Raw genomic sequence first — 20,726 nt, forward strand, 5'->3', positions numbered from 1 at the left:
TATATATATATAGGTTTGGGGTAAATGAGAAGTTTCTTAAGATGAGAAGGATTTAATATGCATAATTTTTCCATTAAACGTGCATATTTTTTAAATAAAATGAAAAAATTTTGACCGAAATTCAATGTGCATATTTTTTGTGCATAATGTGCATAAACTTTAGTTTTCCCAGAAACTTGAAAAAAATAGTATGTCAAAAACAATTTATGCACATTTAGTATAAAATTTATGCACATTTAGTTCAAAACATATGCACATTTAACCTTCTCATTCTTCTCATTTTAAAAAACTTCTCATTGGATCTTATATATATATATATATATATATATATATATATATATATATATATATATATATATATATATATATATATATATATATATATAAGGCCTTTAAAAAAACTCCAATTTAGTATAGAGTAATATATATGACCAAATTCACCAATAATCTTCTTTATTTGTTTATCAACATAAAGAGCCAGTAAAATTAAAGGTGTCAAAACTGGGTCTGAATCCTCTATCCCACTATTGTGTTTCATTCCATGTACCACTCAATTTTATTGATCCACATCATTTAGCTATTATGCATTTTCTTGATTTGACTTTTTAATACCACATGAAATTAAATAGAATTAACAAAATTTATATTCAAGTATTAATCTTTCTTTCTTTTCTTAATTAGTATACGATTATGTTTAATTATACTCCATTATTTTTTTATTTTTTTTATAAAAAAATTCTTCAAAAATTTAACATAATCTTTCTACCTAAAATTCTATAAGTCATTCCCTCACTATTATACTTAACCAAGTACAATGTAGTCATTAGATTCACCCCACAATATATATAATTGCCACAACGCTTGTACACTCAAATTATATCATTGATTCGGTAAAGTTGGGTATGAAAACACAAAATAATAATTTATTCTTAATTAGTATTCATTAAATTGAAATTTTGGTACTTTGGTTATATATAGATGCAATTAGAGAAAGAATGAATTGAGGTAAATAAACACAAAAATTAGGGTTATTGTAGAGTTAAGGAGGTAGTACAAATAAGAAAAAATAAAATAATAATGGAGTTGAATCAAACGTAATTGTATACCAGAAAAGAAAGAGAGATAAGGACTAGAATATAAATCATGGTTGATATAAATAATTAATGATGTTGAGTGATACATGGAATGACACACAATAGTTGGATTAAGGATTTGAACCCGTCAAAACCACACCTAATCCGACCCGAAAAATATCCAATTTAAATTTGGACACTGTGGACATAATAATTAGCATGACTCAGCTTTAAAAATTGACCCGATCCAACTCGACTCGACCTCATCTGTCCCAATCTGGTCATCTGAATTGACACTTCTAATTAAAATTCAAAATAACAAAGTTTATGTTAATATCGATGACATCCAAATCAAAGGCGGGTCCAATAATTTAGGGGATAGGACTGGTGTTAGATTACCTTTTTGGACACCATGAACATAATAATTAGCATGACTCAACTTTGAAAATTGACCCGATCCAATGTTATATTACCTATTTTTCATTATGATTCCTTTTTTTATTAAAAAAAATGACAAAAACAAAAATTAGGTGATAGTTAAAATAAGATGGACCAATAATGTTGAGTGATACATGGAATGACACACAACAGTTGGATAAAGGATTTGAACCCGTCAAAACAACACCTAATCCGACCCGAAAAATATCCAATTTAAATTTGGACACTATGGACATAATAATTAGCATGACTCAGTTTTAAAAATTGACCCGATCCAACTCGACTTGACCTCATCAGTCCCAATCTAGTCATCTGAATTGACACTTCTAATTAAAATTCAAAATAACAAAGTTTATGTTAATATCGATGGCATCCAAATCAAAGGCGGGTCCAATAATTTAGGGGATAGGACTGATGTTAGATTACCTTTTTGGACACCATGGACATAATAATTAGCATGACTCAACTTTGAAAATTAACCCGATCCAATGTTATATTACCTATTTTTCATTATGATTCCTTTTTTTATTAAAAAAAATGACAAAAACAAAAATTAGGTGATAGTTAAAATAAGGTGGACCAATAATGTTGAGTGATATATGGAATGACACACAATAGTTGGATAAAGGATTTGAACCCGTCAAAATCACACCTAATCCGACCCGAAAAATATCCAATTTAAATTTGGACACTATGGACATAATAATTAGCATGACTCAGCTTTAAAAATTGATCCGATCCAACTCGACTCAACCTCATCAGTCCCAATTTGGTCATCTGAATTGACACTTCTAATTAAAATTCAAAATAACAAAGTTTATGTTAATATCGATGGCATCCAAATCAAAGGCAGGTCTAATAATTTAGGGGATAGGACTAATGTTAGATTACCTTTTTGGACACCATGGACATAATAATTAGCATGACTCAACTTTGAAAATTGACCCGATCCAATGTTATATTACCTTTTTTCATTATGATTCCCTTTTTTATTAAAAAAAAGGACAAAAACGCTAGAAGGAGGGGTCGAACCTCCGACCTTGTGGTTAACAGCCACACGCTCTAACCAACTGAGCTATTCCAGCTACATTATGTAAAGAAAATAATAAAATTTATACTATTCATAAAAATGGTTGAAATACAAGAAAAAATAGTTCACGTTTTCTTTTCTTTTCTTTTTTTTTTTTTCATGATTGTTTTTGGTTGCTGAATCACATTGGTCAGGCTTGCCAATTTCATTAAGTGTATATCAACCTCTAATTTTTTTTTTTGGGTGTTTTCTTCTATTCGATTGTGGTAGATTCTAATGATATTTAAATGACGTGTTCATCTCAATCATCGGTAAAAAAAAATTTACTGACAATTTTATAAGACACTATCATAAGTCCGTAACTATGGACGGGTAAACACAAAACCTCAAGTATTTTAGAGAAATTTTTGCATTATTCAATAAAATCATTGAACGAATAGTTTTGTTATACTCTCTTCATTTTTTTTTAAATATATATATATTTTTTATTTGAGAAAGAATTTTTTTTTAAAAATATATTTACTTTGCCTTTAATCACTTTGACTTTTACACTAATCATTTAGTATATTTGACTTAATTTCTTTACTATTATAAAATAAATATATGTGTGTATTACATTAAATATAATCATATTAATCACAACATCTATTTTCATAATTTAATTTTATTACAATTTTTGCTAATAAAAAATTATATATTTGTCACATTTTATATTTTCAAATTATTATTTATTACTCCCACCGTCCCTTTATTTTTGCCCCATATATTGCCATTTTTGGGGTCAAACTTTGAAAACTTTGACCATGTTAATTTATAAAAAATAATTTAGTCATGAGTACGTGGTCTTGTTAGATTTGTCTCATTGTATAGTTTATTAATATCACGTTTTTATAATTTTTTCATGTATGAAAATAAAGATATAAACTTTTTAATATGCATCTTGACTGTACAGAGTCAAATGGGGCAAAAAATAAATAAATAGAGATTGAGGGAGTAAGATATATATAAAGACTTTTATACCCTCATTTTTTTGTCCTTATTAAGTCATTTTCCTATTTTACCCTAACATTTGCTCTAAAAATTGTGCCAATTTTGGACTAATTTAATGTTTTACACTTGAATCTCTCAATTTTGTTTCCCATGTATTTTAATTACTTTTTTAATTGGAAATGTCTTTTTCCTGTACACTTTTACTACTTTATATTGGTTGAGAATTTCACTTTCCCGTATACTTTCATTACTTCACATTCTCCACCTTAATTCCTGTGATTTTCCTTCAAAAATGAAAAACAAAAGGGCATAGAAGGATCATCATTATTATTATTATTATTATTATTATTATTATTATTATTATTATTATTATTATTATTATTATTATTATTATTATTATTATTATTATTATTATTATTATTATTATATCTCAAAAACAGACAAAGGTATACAACCTATAGTAAATTAGTGGGAAGCCGAGATACAATCTGGGTCCCCACTCCTCTACCTATAGAAATCCGATCCTAGTAAAGATATGAGCTGCAGCACGTGCCCCAATGTCCTGAGTCTTCGAGAAATTATTATTATTATTATTATTATTATTATTATTATTACTGCTCTAGCTATAGCGGGCAAAGCCTAAGGATGACAATTCAATCTGAGTTCGATTCGAATTCGATTTGAAGAAAAAAAATCCAATCCGAATCCGTTTAAAATTAGTCTGAATTCGGATCCGATAAATTAGATCCGAATCCGAATGGGAGGCAGATAGGACTTGAACCCTATGCAAAGTCCGACCGAGTTCGATTCGAGTCCGAGTATATGCTTTATAACTTGGGACAATTGCTTGTTTGTTTTATAGCAAAAATTTATCGTGTAACTTAGTTCATAAATTAAATATGTTATGTTAATACTTTACTCGGTATGACTATACAAACAATTATAGGTATATCACACGTTACAAAAAAAAAATAATAATAAAAAAAAATTCGAATCATTTCGGAGGTCCAAATAAACGGAGTGGATTCAGATCCGAAAATTACGAGTCGAATTCAGACTTGGATTCGGACATTTTAAATTCGGACTCGGATTCGGATCCGAGTCCAGGGTCTGTTTACTAAACGAATCAGATTCGGATTTAGCCGCATCCAGCCCAAATCCGATTCGTTGTCATTCCTAGCAAAGTCTATCCTAGTGAAAATATGAACAGCAACACGTGCCCTAATGTCTTGAGTCGCTAAGAACTTCTAAACCCTATTTAGCAACGCAATAGCCTCTTTTTCTAATTCTCCAAGTGAAGAAAACGGGAAGGGGAGGAAACCGTATCTAATTATCCAATAACTGAATTCGTACTTGATCCGCATTAGCTACAACCCGTCTAGGAATAAAGTCAGATAGTCCAGTCTGTGTCAAAGGAGAAGACCTTGTCAAATCAACACATACATCCCATCCTCAACCCCGAGAATAAAGTAACACATTTGCAGGTCTGAGGGCCCCATCGTTCTCTCCAGACAATCTAATGTCCACCTCCTTTCTAGCTGAAATCCCAAATCTATAGCAAACATCAACAAGGGTATCCCGAATAACATTATGCCGATATTTAATACCCACAATATCAGCACACGACACCGCATGATCACCGAAAATATGCTCAGGAAAAACCCTTGAACAAGCCGAACACGGCGTCGAGACAGAGAACAATGGAACACCCAGCCGGTAGCTCAACACACATCGGTATGTCTTAGCGTTCATCGTCTAACCCCGAAATAGGGACTGCCCGAAGCCAAGCAGAAGTGTGATCTCCCTACTGCGATTTCCACAAAGCAGATTTCCGAGGAGATAACGAATAAGCAGATTCTGCAGAAAGTAGTAACCTTTGTGAAATATATATCTGTCAATTTTTTCATGAGTTTAGGGGCAGCGACCTCACTAGAATTACTCATAATATTTTACTCCACCATTTCATTAAACAGACTCCAAAGCATCTTCAATATTATTATTACTCCCTCCGTCGCTAAATGATAGTCCCTTATGGGAAAATTTTAGTCCCAAAATGCTCGCGCCCATTTGCTTTTTCCAACGATCATTAATATTAATTTTTTACCAAAATTCCCTCCAATTTGCAACAATATTTGTGTAAATTTAACTTTCCCATGTAAATTTTGTTTTCCCATTTACTTTTATTACTTTCTCTCTCTACTTTTTTGCATACCCAATATCAATTTACTTTTTCAATGTATTTTTCCTATTCTTATCTGTGTTTATTAATTTCCGTAAAAAATGCCCATAAAAGACTATCAAAAGGGGAAGGATGGAGTATAACTTATTAGTAGTAAGCCCAAACTCCTGAATCCCAAGAAAGTTAAAGTTATCAATTTATCATGCATGGGATGATTGGAAGACCGAAAAGAAATTGCCTGTCCTCACAAGCTTTAAATGCAAAAATAATGAATGCTCCTAGACTCACAAGCTTGTTGCCTTGTACATTGTTTTCAGCATCCCATCACTTTTTTAATGAAGTATGTATAATTTTACTGTATTACATTTTCTAGCAATAAAATAAATACTCCGTAATTAAATATATAAATAACTATATATAAAAAAAAAAAAAAATATAGACATTTTTGTAGAAAGATACAATCGAAATATCAAATGATTTTTTGAGATGTATTAGTACTCAGGAGAGTGTTTGGAAATTTAAAGTTTTACACAAAAAAAAAAAAAAAAAAAAAAAAAAAAAAAAAAAAAAAAAGTGTATGGAAAATCGTAGAATCATAAGTATTTTTATTTTTTTTAAACAAAGAATCATAAGTATATTTTGAATAATAGAGTATAAATTTATTTAAATGGAAAATGAAGAATTGATGAAAAATTTGAAAAAGTTGTCATGTGGACTTATATTTTTTTATTTTTTTATTTTTTTGCCGCCTTAAAAGTGAAAATGTGCAAATTTCTAGATCTCTAAGCGCTACTCAATACTTTGACAAACATTGAATTAAAGGCTGTAATAAGAGAGTACAATTTCTTTGATAAAATCGGTTGTACATAAAAAATTGCCCGAGTTTGATTGTAAAACATATCAAAGTTGTATATTCTTAAAGATCCCAAGTCAAGCATCCACCTACTACTCTTCCAATTTCCTGCTTCATAGTTCAGACCAACTCAACAGTCAGACAAAAAAAGCCATACTCAGAAAATTCTCCAGCAGATACTCCTGACTTCAAACTTATGATTCCTAGTTCAATCAATGATTCACCGTATAAGACTTAAGATTCACTTCAAATAAGAATATGCTTTCCTTGATGCCTTTTTACACTTTGCAAGCCGAATACTCTCCTGTAACTCGACGGTTTGATCAATAGGGGAATTTGTTGTTATCTCTCAATCCAATAACTATACAAGCATAAAGTATTACGGAGTATCATACATCATTACAATAACATCAGTCAGGTACCAAACATTATGATGGTGTCAACTGATGGTGTGAAAGAATTTGAAACAAAGAAGTTTGCCCTTCCAGTTGATGCAGAGCACAAGGCTACAACCTTTTCATTAATGTCAGTTGCAAAGCCTCATATGCGGGCGTTTCATCTATCTTGGCTCCAGTTCTTTGCCTGCTTTCTATCGACATTTGCTGCTCCGCCCCTCCTTCCTATCATTCGTGACAACCTCAATCTTACGGCTACTGATATTGGTAATGCAGGGATTGCATCAGTGTCAGGGGCTGTGTTTGCCCGTTTGGTCATGGGGACTGCCTGCGATTTAGTTGGGCCTAGAGTAGCCTCTGCAGCTCTCACCCTCCTTACTGCACCTGCAGTTTACCTATCTGCCACAGCAAACTCACCCACAGCCTTCTTGCTCATCCGTTTTTTTACAGGATTTTCTTTAGCCACTTTTGTGTCAACCCAGTTCTGGATGAGTTCCATGTTTTCTCCACCAGTAGTTGGCCGATCCAACGGTATTGCAGCTGGGTGGGGCAACCTTGGAGGTGGAGCAACTCAAATGATCATGCCTCTTGTGTATACACTCATCCTTGGGATGGGAGCCACAAACTTTACTGCTTGGAGGATAGCATTTTTCATTCCTGCTGTTTTACAGACTCTTTTGGCATTTGCAGTGTTGCTTTTCGGGCAAGATATGCCTGATGGAAATTTCCAGCAGCTCCATAAGTCAGGTAAAAAGCACAAAGACAACCTTTCAAAGGTTATATATCATGGACTTGCCAATTATAGGGGCTGGATTACTGCCCTGTGCTATGGGTACTGTTTTGGGGTGGAGCTTACCGTGGATAATATCATTGCTCAGTACTTCTTTGATAGATTCAATCTCAACCTGCACACAGCTGGGATTATAGCAGCCAGTTTCGGGTTGGCAAACATTTTTGCCAGGCCAGGAGGTGGATTGGTGTCAGATTTGCTAGCAAAGAAGTTCGGAATGAGGGGAAGACTCTGGGGCTGGTGGATTATCCAGACTATAGGTGGTATATTATGCATTCTTCTGGGACTGATGAACTCTTTAAGTGGATCGATTGCAGTGATGCTCGTCTTCTCTGTGTTTGTTCAAGCAGCCTGTGGACTTGCATTCGGGGTTGTACCTTTTGTCTCTAGAAGGTAATTTTAACACATCTCTTGCAACATATCAGATGTTTCCTGCAAAAGAATTTATCTTAGTGATCGTATGGTTGGCATGTAAATACACAGCCAACAGAGGAAGTTGAATTTCCACCATAGTAGAATATGCATTTGTTTGGTTGAAAATAACTTCCCACCGAATGGAGGAAGTCACTAATTTACCTAGTCCGCTATAAATATACTTCTCATGAATAATGGAACATCCTATATTCAACTAGACAAATTTTGGCACTTCCTCAGATATAAAATTCATTCATGTAAAAGGTACTCAAGGAGTAGAAGAAGAAATTAGTCCTAATCATTTTGGGTGAAGCATGAAACTTGAGAAAAGAGGTATTTGAAAGGCTTATCAACTATAAGCCGCAATTTCCAAGATTATGTATGAGAGAGCATTGAATACTGTGTAGAGAGCAACAAAAAGAAGCATATAAGTATACAACCTGTAGCATGTTGTAACTACTCAAAGTTATTAAGCCAAGATCTTTTAGGCTCTATAAGTTCAGGAAAGCGGGACAGATATATAAAATCACGCTCAAGAAAAAAAAAAAAAAGTGAGTATCCTAAAGCAAAGAACTGGACAATTAACTTTGCATGTTGAGGGAAGTATCCTACAGCAGAGGATGTATAGCCATAGAACTTTACAATTTATGATGTAGATATGATTTCTCCTCATGCTTACAGGAAAATCTTGTGTTCCTAAAGTCTATCTATATCAATTTCAGATCATTGGGCGTGATTTCTGGTATGACAGGAGCAGGTGGAAATGTGGGTGCAGTTTTAACTCAATTGATTTTCTTCAAAGGATCTCAATACACAACAGAAAGGGGAATAACCTATATGGGTATTATGATTGTAGCATGCACTCTCCCCATTAGTGCCATATACTTCCCACAGTGGGGAGGCATGTTTTGTGGTCCTAACCCGAATACTTCAGAAAACGACTACTATACGGAGGAATGGGATTTAAAGGAGCAGCAAGAAGGACACCATCAGGCAAGCTTGAGATTTGCAGACAGCAGCAAGAGTGAAAGATGCAGAAGACAGCAGTCTGCACACTCAAATGAGAGCCTGCCATCATGTGTACGACTAATCTACTGTCGGTAGCCTCATTATACACTACGAGTATATGTTATGTACTTATGTTCATATGTTGAATTCCCATGTCGGACAGTTAACACTCACATGACAAGGGTCTGAAATATCCTAATGCAAGTATGCAACACATCAGATTTCACCTTCAACCATAATTTCTAACCAAGGAGAAAGTTATGTGCAATGCGTGCTTAGAAACAAGAATCAGCCAACAAAACAACTTGTAATTTTCGTATATGTAGCATTTGTAACGTCTGCACATGTAAGAGCATTATACTTATATGCAATTATTTTTCGAGATTAGCTTCAACAATAGTGGGCTTTGTTAGAGGTAATCAACATTCAGCCTAATGTCATCTATGCACCAATAATCACTAATGTATACTGAAGGTTTTTTTATTTTTTATTTTTATTTTTGGGTGTTTAGAGAGCCAGAAAGAGAGAGGGGTTTTTTTTTTTTTAGAATCGATCCCATGATCTCCTGAAATCGGGAGGGAAGCTGTAACCACCTGACTTATCCCTCAATATCAGGGTTATTTCTTATTTGCAATGCTAGTAATACGATATTCATCCAAACCATAATCACAGCTCACAAGACAACTAAAATTCAGATTATGAATCATGGATTAATCAATTCCATCAAAAGCAAACTCAAATACTTGGATTTCTAGTAGGGTAGTAATTTTCATCAGTCAAAAACTCAAAATTCATAATTTGGTTCAATTTCAGTGAACATAAAAGCTGACCAGTAAAATAATATACATAGAGAAAGCATGGAAAATATCATGTATAAATCAGACCCAGTTATAGATGAAATGAAAGATAAATTCGAAAAAAAGCACCTGATAACAAGATGAGATGAGTGGGTGGTAGTTCAGAGTGGTATGGGCACGTTGTGGCTGGAGCTGCGACGCCTGTGAGCTGTGAATGTATGCTGGTCTTTGGCCTTTTCCTCCAGCAGTTGGGCCGACGGCAATTGTATCGTAAAAACTAAAGAGTATTTTTAAGGGGTTAGTTTTTACAAAGAGATACTACGTTCCGTACTCATCAAGGACGAATGACGAGAATTGACGAGAATGAATCTCAAAATCTCTTGGAATCAGGAAGAGAGCTCTAACCAGTTAAGCTATCCCTCATTCTCTATTCCACGAATATTGTAAGTATTCATCGCTCTTGTTTCACCACATACGGTCAAACTTTGCAAAAATTTTAGTAAACATAATTTTACCAAGTATCTTTTAAAACAACCAAAAATCAAACAACTATTAATTAATTCAACCATGTTCAATGGCTAATAGCCAACTCTAATTGTCAAACAAGGCCAATAACTTCATTAGTGAAAAAAACATGGAATATGTTGTTTTTGTTTTATGTTAAGGATTATAAATCGTAGTTTTACCTACAAGAATTTTTAGATTCATTTTGAAACCAATCAAACATTCAAATTAAACTCCACAATTTTTTTTATCTACCATAAAAATAGCTATCTTTTTATTTAAATTCCTTAAAAGACAAATGTGAGTTTTATTTGAGTGCAAAAGAATGTATATGAACAAGTCACACAACTCAACCCATAACACAAAAGTAAGAAAGTCTACTGATAACGTGAGTAGTGATAAGTACGGAATAACATGGTTTGTTGAGCTGATCCATCCATGTTATGAATTTGATTCCTGGAAGATACCTTATATTAGCTAGATAGCACAGGATTCGGGTTCTCAACCACCAACACATGACATTCCAATCAAGACTCTACTCAGACACGTCTATGTATCTTTCATGACTATTCGATAGTTATTGTATAATTGTATTACATTTCTTATTAATTACTCATGTATTTTAGATTAGATCAGTATGTAGACATCGCGTCAAATTACATTAATGATATAATGAAGCAATAGTTTCTGTTCAATTTAATTACAGTACTACGTAATAAGTTATGTTGGAAAACACGAAGAAGTATTCAACTATTCATTATAGGGGATTTCTTTAAGAAAAAAAACGTTGAACCCAATAATTCAAAATCCAATCAGTTGGAGTATTCTTAAATTTTATGACCATTATCAATAAATCAAAGTCAAGCCCCACCACATTATCCTACATTATCACCCCTCCAAATTAAAGTCAACCCCAATTTAAGCTGTACGATGTAATTAACCTTGTACAATAGCATATACAGATCATCATTCTAACCAGATTACCAGGATATACATACTATGTAACCAATATAACTTATTCTGCTGATTCCCTGAAGTACAACGATAAAATAAAAATAAGAAAGAATCCTGGATTAGCTTCATGATTAATACTGAGACTCGGCGAAATACTGAATATTCTTCTCCCTTCAAATGAACAAAGAGCCACTAGAACAGCTATACATTTCATCTATTAAGAGAGTCCTAGCATTATTTGGTAGTTGTCATTCTTGGCAGAATGACACTATATAATCTTAGTATCGCGAACACTTTATACTACTACAAATATCTCTGAGTCTGATACAACAGCTTGACATCAGTAATACGAGCTGGTGTTGAAAAAAGAGAGTGATGGCAGCAATAAACACAATGAGTGTTGAATTTGAACCAAAAAATTTCGCTCTGCCAGTGGATTCAGAGCATAAGTCTACAACTTTTCCACTGTTTTCAGTGGCAAAGCCTCATATGCGCGCATTTCATCTATGCTGGATGCAGTTTTTCGCCTGCTTTTTATCCACTTTCGCTGCACCACCCCTTCTTCCTATCATTCGTGATAGCCTTAATCTCACGGCCAATGACATTGGTAATGCCGGAGTTGCATCAGTGTCTGGAGCAGTATTTGCCCGTGTTGCAATGGGTGCTGCCTGTGATTTGGTTGGTCCTCGACTAGCCTCTGCTACACTTACCCTGCTTACTGCACCTGCAGTTTACTTGTCTGCTGTTGCAGACTCACCCTCAGGCTTCTTTCTTATGCGGTTTTTCACTGGCTTTGCTTTAGCCACTTTTGTCTCGACTCAATACTGGATGAGCTCCATGTTCTCACCAAGAGTTGTGGGGCAAGCCAACGGACAGGCAGCTGGGTGGGGCAACCTTGGAGGTGGTGTTGCACAATTCATTATGCCTCTTGTTTATAGCATTATCCTTAAGACGAATGAAACACCGTTTGCAGCCTGGAGGATTGCATTTTTCATCCCTGCTCTCTTCCAGATGTCCTCAGCATTTGCAGTTATGATTTTCGGCCAAGACCTGCCAGACGGAAATTTCAACCAGTTGCAGAAGTCTGGTGATATGCACAAGGACAAAGTATCAAAGGTTCTGTATTATGGAATCACCAACTATAGGAGCTGGATCACTGCTTTAGGCTACGGATTCTGTTTTGGGGTGGAGCTAGCAGTGAATAATATCATTGCGTACTATTTCTATGACCGGTTTAATCTAAACCTCACTATTTCAGGAATCATCGCGGCTAGTTTTGGGATGGTCAATCTCTTCTCCAGGCCTATAGGTGGTGGAATGTCAGATATAATGGCAAAAAAGTTTGGAATGAGGGGAAGACTGTGGAGCTGGTGGATTGTGCAGACTCTAAGTGGTGTACTGTGTATATCTTTGGGATCGATCAGCACTTTGGGTACATCAATAGCAGTGATGATTATCTTCTCTGTGTTTGTTCAAGCAGCTGAAGGACTTACATTTGGGGTTGTTCCTTTTGTTTCCAGAAGGTAATGCTTTAATTTCTCATGTTACATCCTACAAAACAAGTTACTACTCCGTAGTCTGTACTAAGTATAAGTTTTATAACCCCCTCTGCCAGAAAGAAATCAGACTTATCTTAACTAACACTTTATATTCTAAAATTATGTCATTCATCAAATCTTTTTTTTTTCAGATCTTTGGGCGTAGTTTCTGGCATGACTGGAGCTGGTGGAAATGTTGGTGCACTCATAACTCAGGTGCTCTTCTTCAGAGGATCACAGTTCACTACAGAAAAGGGTATAACATACATGGGTATTATGATCATAGCATGTAGCCTTGGCATAACTTCCATATACTTCCCACAGTGGGGAGGTCTGTTCTGCGGTCCTAAAGCAAATTTTACAGAAGAAGAATACTACTTAAGGGAATGGGATTCAAAGGAGCAGGAACTTGGACTGCACAAGGGAAGCATGAAATTCGCAGAAGGTAGTAAAAATGAAAGGAGCATAAAGGCAAAGTCAGTACCAAAAGAAGAGAGCAATACACCTGATCATGCCTAAATCCTGACTGTTGCAGCCTGCAGGTAGCGCCTTGTTGGCTCTCTCATTGGTTAAACGTGCAATACGATCGAGCTCAGGAGCACAATTTTCTACTGCAGCCACACCTAGCACTTTCCTTTCCTGAAATGTATGTTACATATATGCCATCCATTGTAATTTTTTGAGAATAAGAGTTAAATGTATATGAGAAATAATTCAATCTTTTGCCCGTAATTATTGGTTTCAAATTTTCTTACAAAAAAGGATTTGCAGAAAACTGTGACTGTAGCGTATAGCTAAGGAGGCACTTAATGTACACAATGGTGCCTAGCCAATTGACCAATAAAATGTTGAATTCGTGCACATAGAAAGTGCAGATTCGCCTCTGAGGAAGGAGCAAATGAATGTTGACAAGTACTTCTGTACTTGTTACAGACATCTGCGTCATATCAAATCTTTGTATGCCTAAATCAGTCATAGGCCTAGAGCACATCAAGTCTTAAGAAGAAGGGTTCCTATGGAGGGTAAGATACTAAAAATCAAGATTTTGGTACTAGTTACTCTACAATATGAAATCCTAGTTAATAATGTAAAACATAAAAAAAGCAACACGAAATATTAGTCTCTTTTACTATTAACTTGAGATTAGCAACAGCGCAAAAACAAAAAACAAAAAACAGGGTACACACCAGCAAAAGTTTATTCTACATTTACAAGTCAATTTTAGTTAAGATGAGCATTACTCTGAAAAAAGGAGAAAAATGTGAAAATTTACATGTAGAAAACAAGTTAAACATGAAGAAAAAAGTACTACACTTCAGTACCCTAATTGGCAAATCTTCTCATGTGATGATTGCACCGTACGAGCCAACCTATGACCATCCCTTAAGCAATAGTCTATACTCTGAGGAATTAAAGGAGCAGCTGTTTTTCCATAAGAGTTCAAACACAGTGCTTGCAGAAGACCTCGATTTCTTGGTGACGGCGTTAGTTGAATGTCAATTAGATCAACATCAGAGCAAGGAATATCATTGCTACAAGCAAAATGTATAGGTTGAGCAGAGTAAGTCCCTACTATTTTATTATACTGGATACCGGAGATTGCTACTGCCCCAGTTTGATTTTTGCAATGAACATTGTTTTCGCAATAGAATTGGTCAATTATTAGAGGGACCTTAACATCACTCACTTGTATGCCAGAAAATGATACGTTCTTCACTGATCCAATACCACCCTGGGAATTAAATTTACCAAGATATAAATGATTGATCATATTGAAGCATGTTTATTTGTTAATTTGAACTGCAAAAGATCTTAATTATCACTTACTGGCCATGTCTTGATCCTCACTCCAAATAACGTGTTGTGCATGATGATGTCTTCTACGACAATATCTGAGACACAAGCGATGCTTCTATCTTTTCCTAAACCTCCCAAACTGCAAACAAGAAATTATTTTTGGTATAAGTTGTAATTTTAGAGTTTTACTCGCATAGAATAAATTCAGATTCTCGGAGAAAAATCCTCAACTTCCTATTGTAGTAATGACAGTTGAATGATGGCAAGAGCATGAGAACAATCCAAAAATAAAAAGCTTCATATGGAATCAAATCTTATCTTAATTACAACTAACGTAAGGACAACGTGATAGGATGTTAGATTGTGACACTTATTTTCGGATGGAGAATGTATATGATACATCTTACAAGTTATAGAATGTTACCTTATACCATGACCAGGACCGCAGGTAATGTGGTGTAAATGAACGTTAGAGCAACCAGTTTGAATAGATACACAGTCATCTCCTGCACAGAATCAGTAAACATTAATCCTATATTTAATAGCAAATAGTTAAAGCTGGTCTATATATGACATGAGCATTACTAAATGAATAGCAAATAATATTAATTTCCTACAAAAACAGGAAATTATACTTAAATTAGCAAATTGCAAAGCAGTTTAATGTAAAGATTTCAGTCTCAGGAATTTTTCAGAAGTTACCAAGTTAGTGGAGGTACACAAATAGCAGGAGCTGTTGGTGGTTTCTTTTTCAGGGCCTACTTTTTAAAAGTTAGTTAAAAGTGACCGTTTTATGCAACCGTTAACCGTTTTCCAAGAAAGTTGAGTATTCAGTGGAACTGTGGAAGCTTATAAATTACTCACTTCATAGTTAGGTCCATTACAAAAAGGAAGTGAGCCTCTGTCAATTTCACTTTTCAAGTACTAATGAGTTTTTTTTTTTTTAATCTATATATAAGTATAATATATACTCAACATTAATTTATCATACATTATTCTATACTGATTATTTTAATTTAATACAGATTTGACTAGATAAATTAGGGTCTGAGTCCTTGACAGCCAAAAAGCACCATATAGTAAAACATTAAAACAACTAGGGCAAAAGACCTGACACATTTTAATATTGAACGAGGTTGTCTCAAATGAATTTTAGGGAAACCTGAAAAAGCATTCATTTATACTCTTAATCTTTGCCAGTTGTAACTTGTAAAATGCCAAGGTATAATGTTTCCGTAAAGACTTTTGTTTACCAACATAAGGAATACAGTGCAACTTTTATCATTTATATCTATTTAAAGAGACTACTTATACATTTATATAATCTAATACGGTCAAGATGAATTATGTAAATTGCGTCGAAGGTCAATAGGGTACAACTATAAAAAGGAGAATGCTTCTCAGCAAACATACATGGAAAATTTACATACACTCAAGTTATTTATTACTCCTTCGTTCCATACTTAATCAATACATAGATTACATCTGATAGGTGAACCAAATTATAGGATTAAGTTTAACATTAAAAACAATAACTACAATTATTTTCTATGCGAGCATTTACATCCCTATCATGTCACGAGTAGTCCTTTATCAACATATTTTACTGCATAAATCATTAAGGTTTGTTAATAAGTGAATCATCTATTATTTGAGACATACCAACATAAATGTGGTTGTGATATAGAACCAAAAGAAGGCCTACTTCAATTAACTTCGAGCAGATTACTTTATTGAATCACTTAGTTTATCAAAGTATCCATAAGAACTAGTCTTTGCGTAACTTCAAAAAGACAAAAACAAAGATAAAACATGCTGAGTAGAGAGGATCAATTTCAGTGATATAAGTTTTACTATAAACAGCCACTGAGACAAGAAACTGCAACATTCTTTTAAGAAACAAATGTAGGTCTATACTTACCACAGCCAATGCTGGAATGATGTATTTCAACATCTCTACAGTTCTGAAGATGAATGCCATCAGTATTAGGACTATCTTCTGGAGATGAAATGGTAACATTATGGACCTGGACACCAACAGAGTTATCAAATTTCAGATGGCACAGTGGACTGTTCGTTATTGTAATATCACGGACTGTTATGCCATTGCTGGAGTAGAATCGTAATGCCTGCATGCGTGCAAAAAAAAAAAAAAAAAAAACTGTTAAAGAAGCACACCTAATTGGAATGTAAAGTATAACCTCCATTTAGACTCCAAATTTAATAGTCATGCAAATATATTTATATGAAGTTATGAACTTGTAATGTGACAACTAAATCTAGATGGATGGAGCAAATAGTGTAGAATTTCCAACTTAACAACAAAACAAAAGGAATAGTTATATAGAGGAAAGACAGCTTACTGATGGCTTCATACTTGGAACTCGTGCAGGCTGATGTCTCTTCTGCAAAAAAAAAAACCATTCAAATAGATTTTAGTCATTTTATCAGCCTAATCCGTCGTACCAGATACTTTGTATATTGTAAGCATTTGTAATGATTTAATATGATTTTGCAGTATTACCTAGCCCCATCTCAAAGTATTACTTGTTAGTCCAGCAGTTGTAGTGATAAAAAAACATGTATCATGACACCATAAAAGAATAGTACAGTGTTCTATTGAAGCGATACATCACATACATGTGTTTTTTTTCGGGGATAACAGGTTAATATGTATGTGCCTATGCATGCTACATTCAACTAACCTTATTTGTAGTGGACTGGGAGGACATCCACCACTCAGAACCTTGACCATCAACAATTCCACTGCCTTGGATGGTGAAATTTTGCACCCATTTAAAATTAATCCATTGAAAAAGACCAAATATTGGCCAGGAGCTTACTTTTGGGGGAGCTAATACCACTCCATCAATCTGTCATCATTGTATTTGCAACAATTTCAGCAATATAATTATAAGATATGTGCTATAAATTGTTTAATAGAGCATATTTTTTATTTCTACAATCGTCTATAAGTTTTACTTAAGAGAATTATGAAAAAAAGAAAGAAAAAAAAAACCATAGTACTCACTACTCAATAGTAAAGAAAGACAAACCTGAAGAACAAGTTGTGGCATACAAGGCCCTTGGAGAGTTATTGGCTTAATTAAGAACTTATTTCCTGAAGGAATTTCCACTGTTGCCCCTTCTACTTTGCATGCAGCTTCCCATGCTTCTAGCAATGCCTGTTTTTCAATTAAAAAAAATATATAATTAGCTACTATATGAGTATATGTACACCAAGAAAACTATATGAGCATATCATAAGATATCAACAGATATTATCTAAAACCACCTTAGCACAATATGAAACACAAAAAATCAAAGAAGAGATTAATAAACCTTGGTATCATCAGTAGCTCCATTGCCTTTTGCACCGAAAGAAAGGACATTAAAGTTATTTGACATAGTTGGGTATGTCGAACCTGAAGGAGGTGTTGGTGCAGCAGGAGTTGGACAATAACGTCCAGATTTCCCTTTGCCATGTTTATGTTTCTTATGACTTAGAGCACTGCTCTTCCTAGCCTCAACCAAGCTACCTAAAAATGTGACATGAAAACTTGCTAAGAAGAAAAATAGGTAGAGTATGGACAAGCACTTGCTACACTTCATTTTTTATTCTTCCCTTCAATAAATTTTTGCTTAGGATTTCGAAAGTTTTATATGTATTTTACTGGCTATAAGATGAGGCAGGGGAGCAACAGGTTGTTGAGGACAGTTTATATATGCTGTACTAAGTAAGTACAAAGTAACTTCCTTAACTTCTTAATTCCAGAAACTTAAAGTAGATTATGCCCCCATATTATGTTCTAAAATAGCATTATTTCAATCTTTACTTATGAGTTGGTAGTTGCCTTTGTTGGTATGTGCCAAACATAATACTCAAAATGCATGTAGATGGGCTAAATAATATGATAATCTAGTTAGTGGAAATTGAGTGCTTGAAGTTATAACTTTATTATGAGCCAGGATAAAATGGTGTAAACTAGGATAAAGGTGCATGCACCTTTGCTGGTACTAATTGGGTTATTATTAATATGGACATGTAAACCTAATTTATGAAGTAAAACAGCTCTTGAAGCCTAACTAAGACAAAACTTGGTGCATGATTGGGCAATCACTTGCTAGTATTTTACATACATTCCGGTTAATTATAGTCTCTCTATAGGATAAATTTCAAGTACAACTAGGAATACCAAACACTTCACCATGCAATAAAGGGATATTTCAATTTCTTTATTAGGAATGACGAATTGGCCTTCGACAAAAGTAGAGCCGTCAAATAAATCGTGTTAAGTCATGTTCGTGTTGATAAACTATAAAACAAATTGAAATTCCCTCAAACTAAAACCAACCCATTTTTTAAATGACTAGAATGCTCAAACCTTAAACTGGTGTTTTATCAGGTTACCATAGGATATCGAAATTAACCAAATTTTTTACCGCCATTTTTATCTCAATTAATCACAACCACTGATATAGTATTCTGAGTATTTATTCCTAAAAAAAAAAAAGTATTTTGTGTATTTACAATTTTATATATAAATAAATGAATGTGCTAGAACAAGTTTTTGGGTAAAAATAGTCTCTCTAGTTTTGGGAGTGCAACAAAAAATGAATATTTTCAATCGGTTATGATGTATCCATATAACCATTAAGTTTTCTAAAATGATCGTAATTAATTTAGAAATTTATGTATGATCAGTGGCATTACTTATATATCTTTTTCCTCCAAATAAATGAGAATGTAATTGCTTTCTACAACTCTTAACCCTTTCTGATATTACTAATAAGTATGGTTTTAATAAGAGTGAATTTTATTTCAAGTGTTGAGAAATCCAACATACTTGAGTAGGCATAATTCAAAATACCAAGGTTATTCTATCCTCACCTTAATTTTACTTATTTTTCTTTTATAAATGAGGCAAAAGGGTCGCATAACCATCATAAAATAAATTTCAAGCAACAGCTAAAAAAAGGGAGAGTGAAGAAAGACTCAACTATTAATAAATGAACGTTTAGTATGTTAAGGTAAGCGTCTCAAACTTTCAATAAATATGAAAGTTTGGAATAATATAACAATTAATATTGAAATGGAATTAATAAAAAAGTGTTTAGCATGTAAAGGTAGTCGTGCCAAATTGTCAATAATTATGACAGTTTGGGACAATGTAACAATTAAAATCGGAATGGATGGATATAGAGACGCATTAGCATAAACTTCCTAGAAATTCAGTCAAGATAGGACCCTAAGGTCTATAAAAATTGGTGAGCAATACTTCAGGTTCTGCTTTGTTGGTGGGTACCCTTAATTTAAGGACCTTCAAGAGAGAATATATTAGCAGAAGGTGCCTTGCATGTTAAAATAGAGCTTTATAGTAGAGTAGTAAAAAGGGTTTAAAGAAGGAAAAAAATAAAGTGAAAGGGTTTATGAATTATGATGCCTGAAAAATTAGGCCTATCTTTATGCCTTGCACGCCGTGGGTCCATTTTGAAAATGGGACGGTGCTGCTGATGCATATTATGCTAATATTGGTCTAGTACTATAGAGTTGTTTATCCCATTAAATATGAAAATATTTACTGGAAGGTGGATGATGAGAAATTTCACAATATGATGGTAGCCCAAATTTGGAACCTTAAAGTTAGTTTTCGTAGACTACCAAATATCAGCTCTCCTAGTTCTCACTACGAATTCTAACATACATCCAGGTGTACTTACCTGGATACTAGACACCCAGTCACTCACACGGCCACATCCAAAGGGTGTATTTAATAAATATGTTATTTGGTGAACGAGCACCTAAAATCTGAGTAAGGCTGTATCAAGATAAAAGGACACTCGGGTGTATAATAGTGAGCTGCAAATTGTGTATTCAGCTAAGCGTGTTTCACTTGTGGCATAGACGCATAGTTTAATTCTTATCTTGTTTGGTTTAAGATTATGTGTCCCATATACATTACATT

At 34.0% G+C, this 20,726-nt stretch overlaps 3 protein-coding genes and 1 non-coding gene across 4 annotated transcripts; 2 read left to right on the top strand and 2 right to left on the bottom strand.

Annotated features, from left to right (window-relative positions):
* Positions 1 to 2,522: 2,522 nt before the first annotated feature.
* Positions 2,523 to 2,596, bottom strand: TRNAN-GUU (transfer RNA asparagine (anticodon GUU)). Its single transcript has one exon. It is a non-coding gene; the product is annotated as a tRNA-Asn (tRNA).
* Positions 2,597 to 6,996: 4,400 nt separating this feature from the next.
* Positions 6,997 to 9,673, top strand: LOC145581722 (high affinity nitrate transporter 2.5-like). The gene is made up of 2 exons (XM_081638750.1): positions 6,997 to 8,141; positions 8,885 to 9,673. Exons 1-2 carry the CDS (start codon positions 6,997 to 6,999, stop codon positions 9,264 to 9,266), a joined length of 1,527 nt encoding a protein of 508 aa, XP_081494876.1. The 3' UTR covers positions 9,267 to 9,673.
* Positions 9,674 to 11,800: 2,127 nt separating this feature from the next.
* Positions 11,801 to 13,482, top strand: LOC145581723 (high affinity nitrate transporter 2.5-like). Its single transcript, XM_081638751.1, has 2 exons — positions 11,801 to 12,948; positions 13,116 to 13,482. Exons 1-2 carry the CDS (start codon positions 11,801 to 11,803, stop codon positions 13,480 to 13,482), a joined length of 1,515 nt encoding a protein of 504 aa, XP_081494877.1.
* Positions 13,483 to 13,982: 500 nt separating this feature from the next.
* On the bottom strand, positions 13,983 to 18,524 carry LOC145581724 (polygalacturonase At1g48100-like). The gene is made up of 8 exons (XM_081638752.1): positions 18,103 to 18,524; positions 17,817 to 17,945; positions 17,466 to 17,633; positions 17,124 to 17,165; positions 16,682 to 16,889; positions 15,185 to 15,266; positions 14,791 to 14,899; positions 13,983 to 14,695 (listed from the first exon to the last, which is right to left on the bottom strand). Exons 1-8 carry the CDS (start codon positions 18,370 to 18,372, stop codon positions 14,279 to 14,281), a joined length of 1,425 nt encoding a protein of 474 aa, XP_081494878.1. The 5' UTR covers positions 18,373 to 18,524; the 3' UTR covers positions 13,983 to 14,278.
* Positions 18,525 to 20,726: the final 2,202 nt, after the last annotated feature.

Source organism: Chenopodium album, chromosome 15 (assembly GCF_948465745.1).
Source record: "Chenopodium album chromosome 15, dcCheAlbu1.1, whole genome shotgun sequence".
NCBI classification, from domain to species: domain Eukaryota; kingdom Viridiplantae; phylum Streptophyta; class Magnoliopsida; order Caryophyllales; family Amaranthaceae; genus Chenopodium; species Chenopodium album.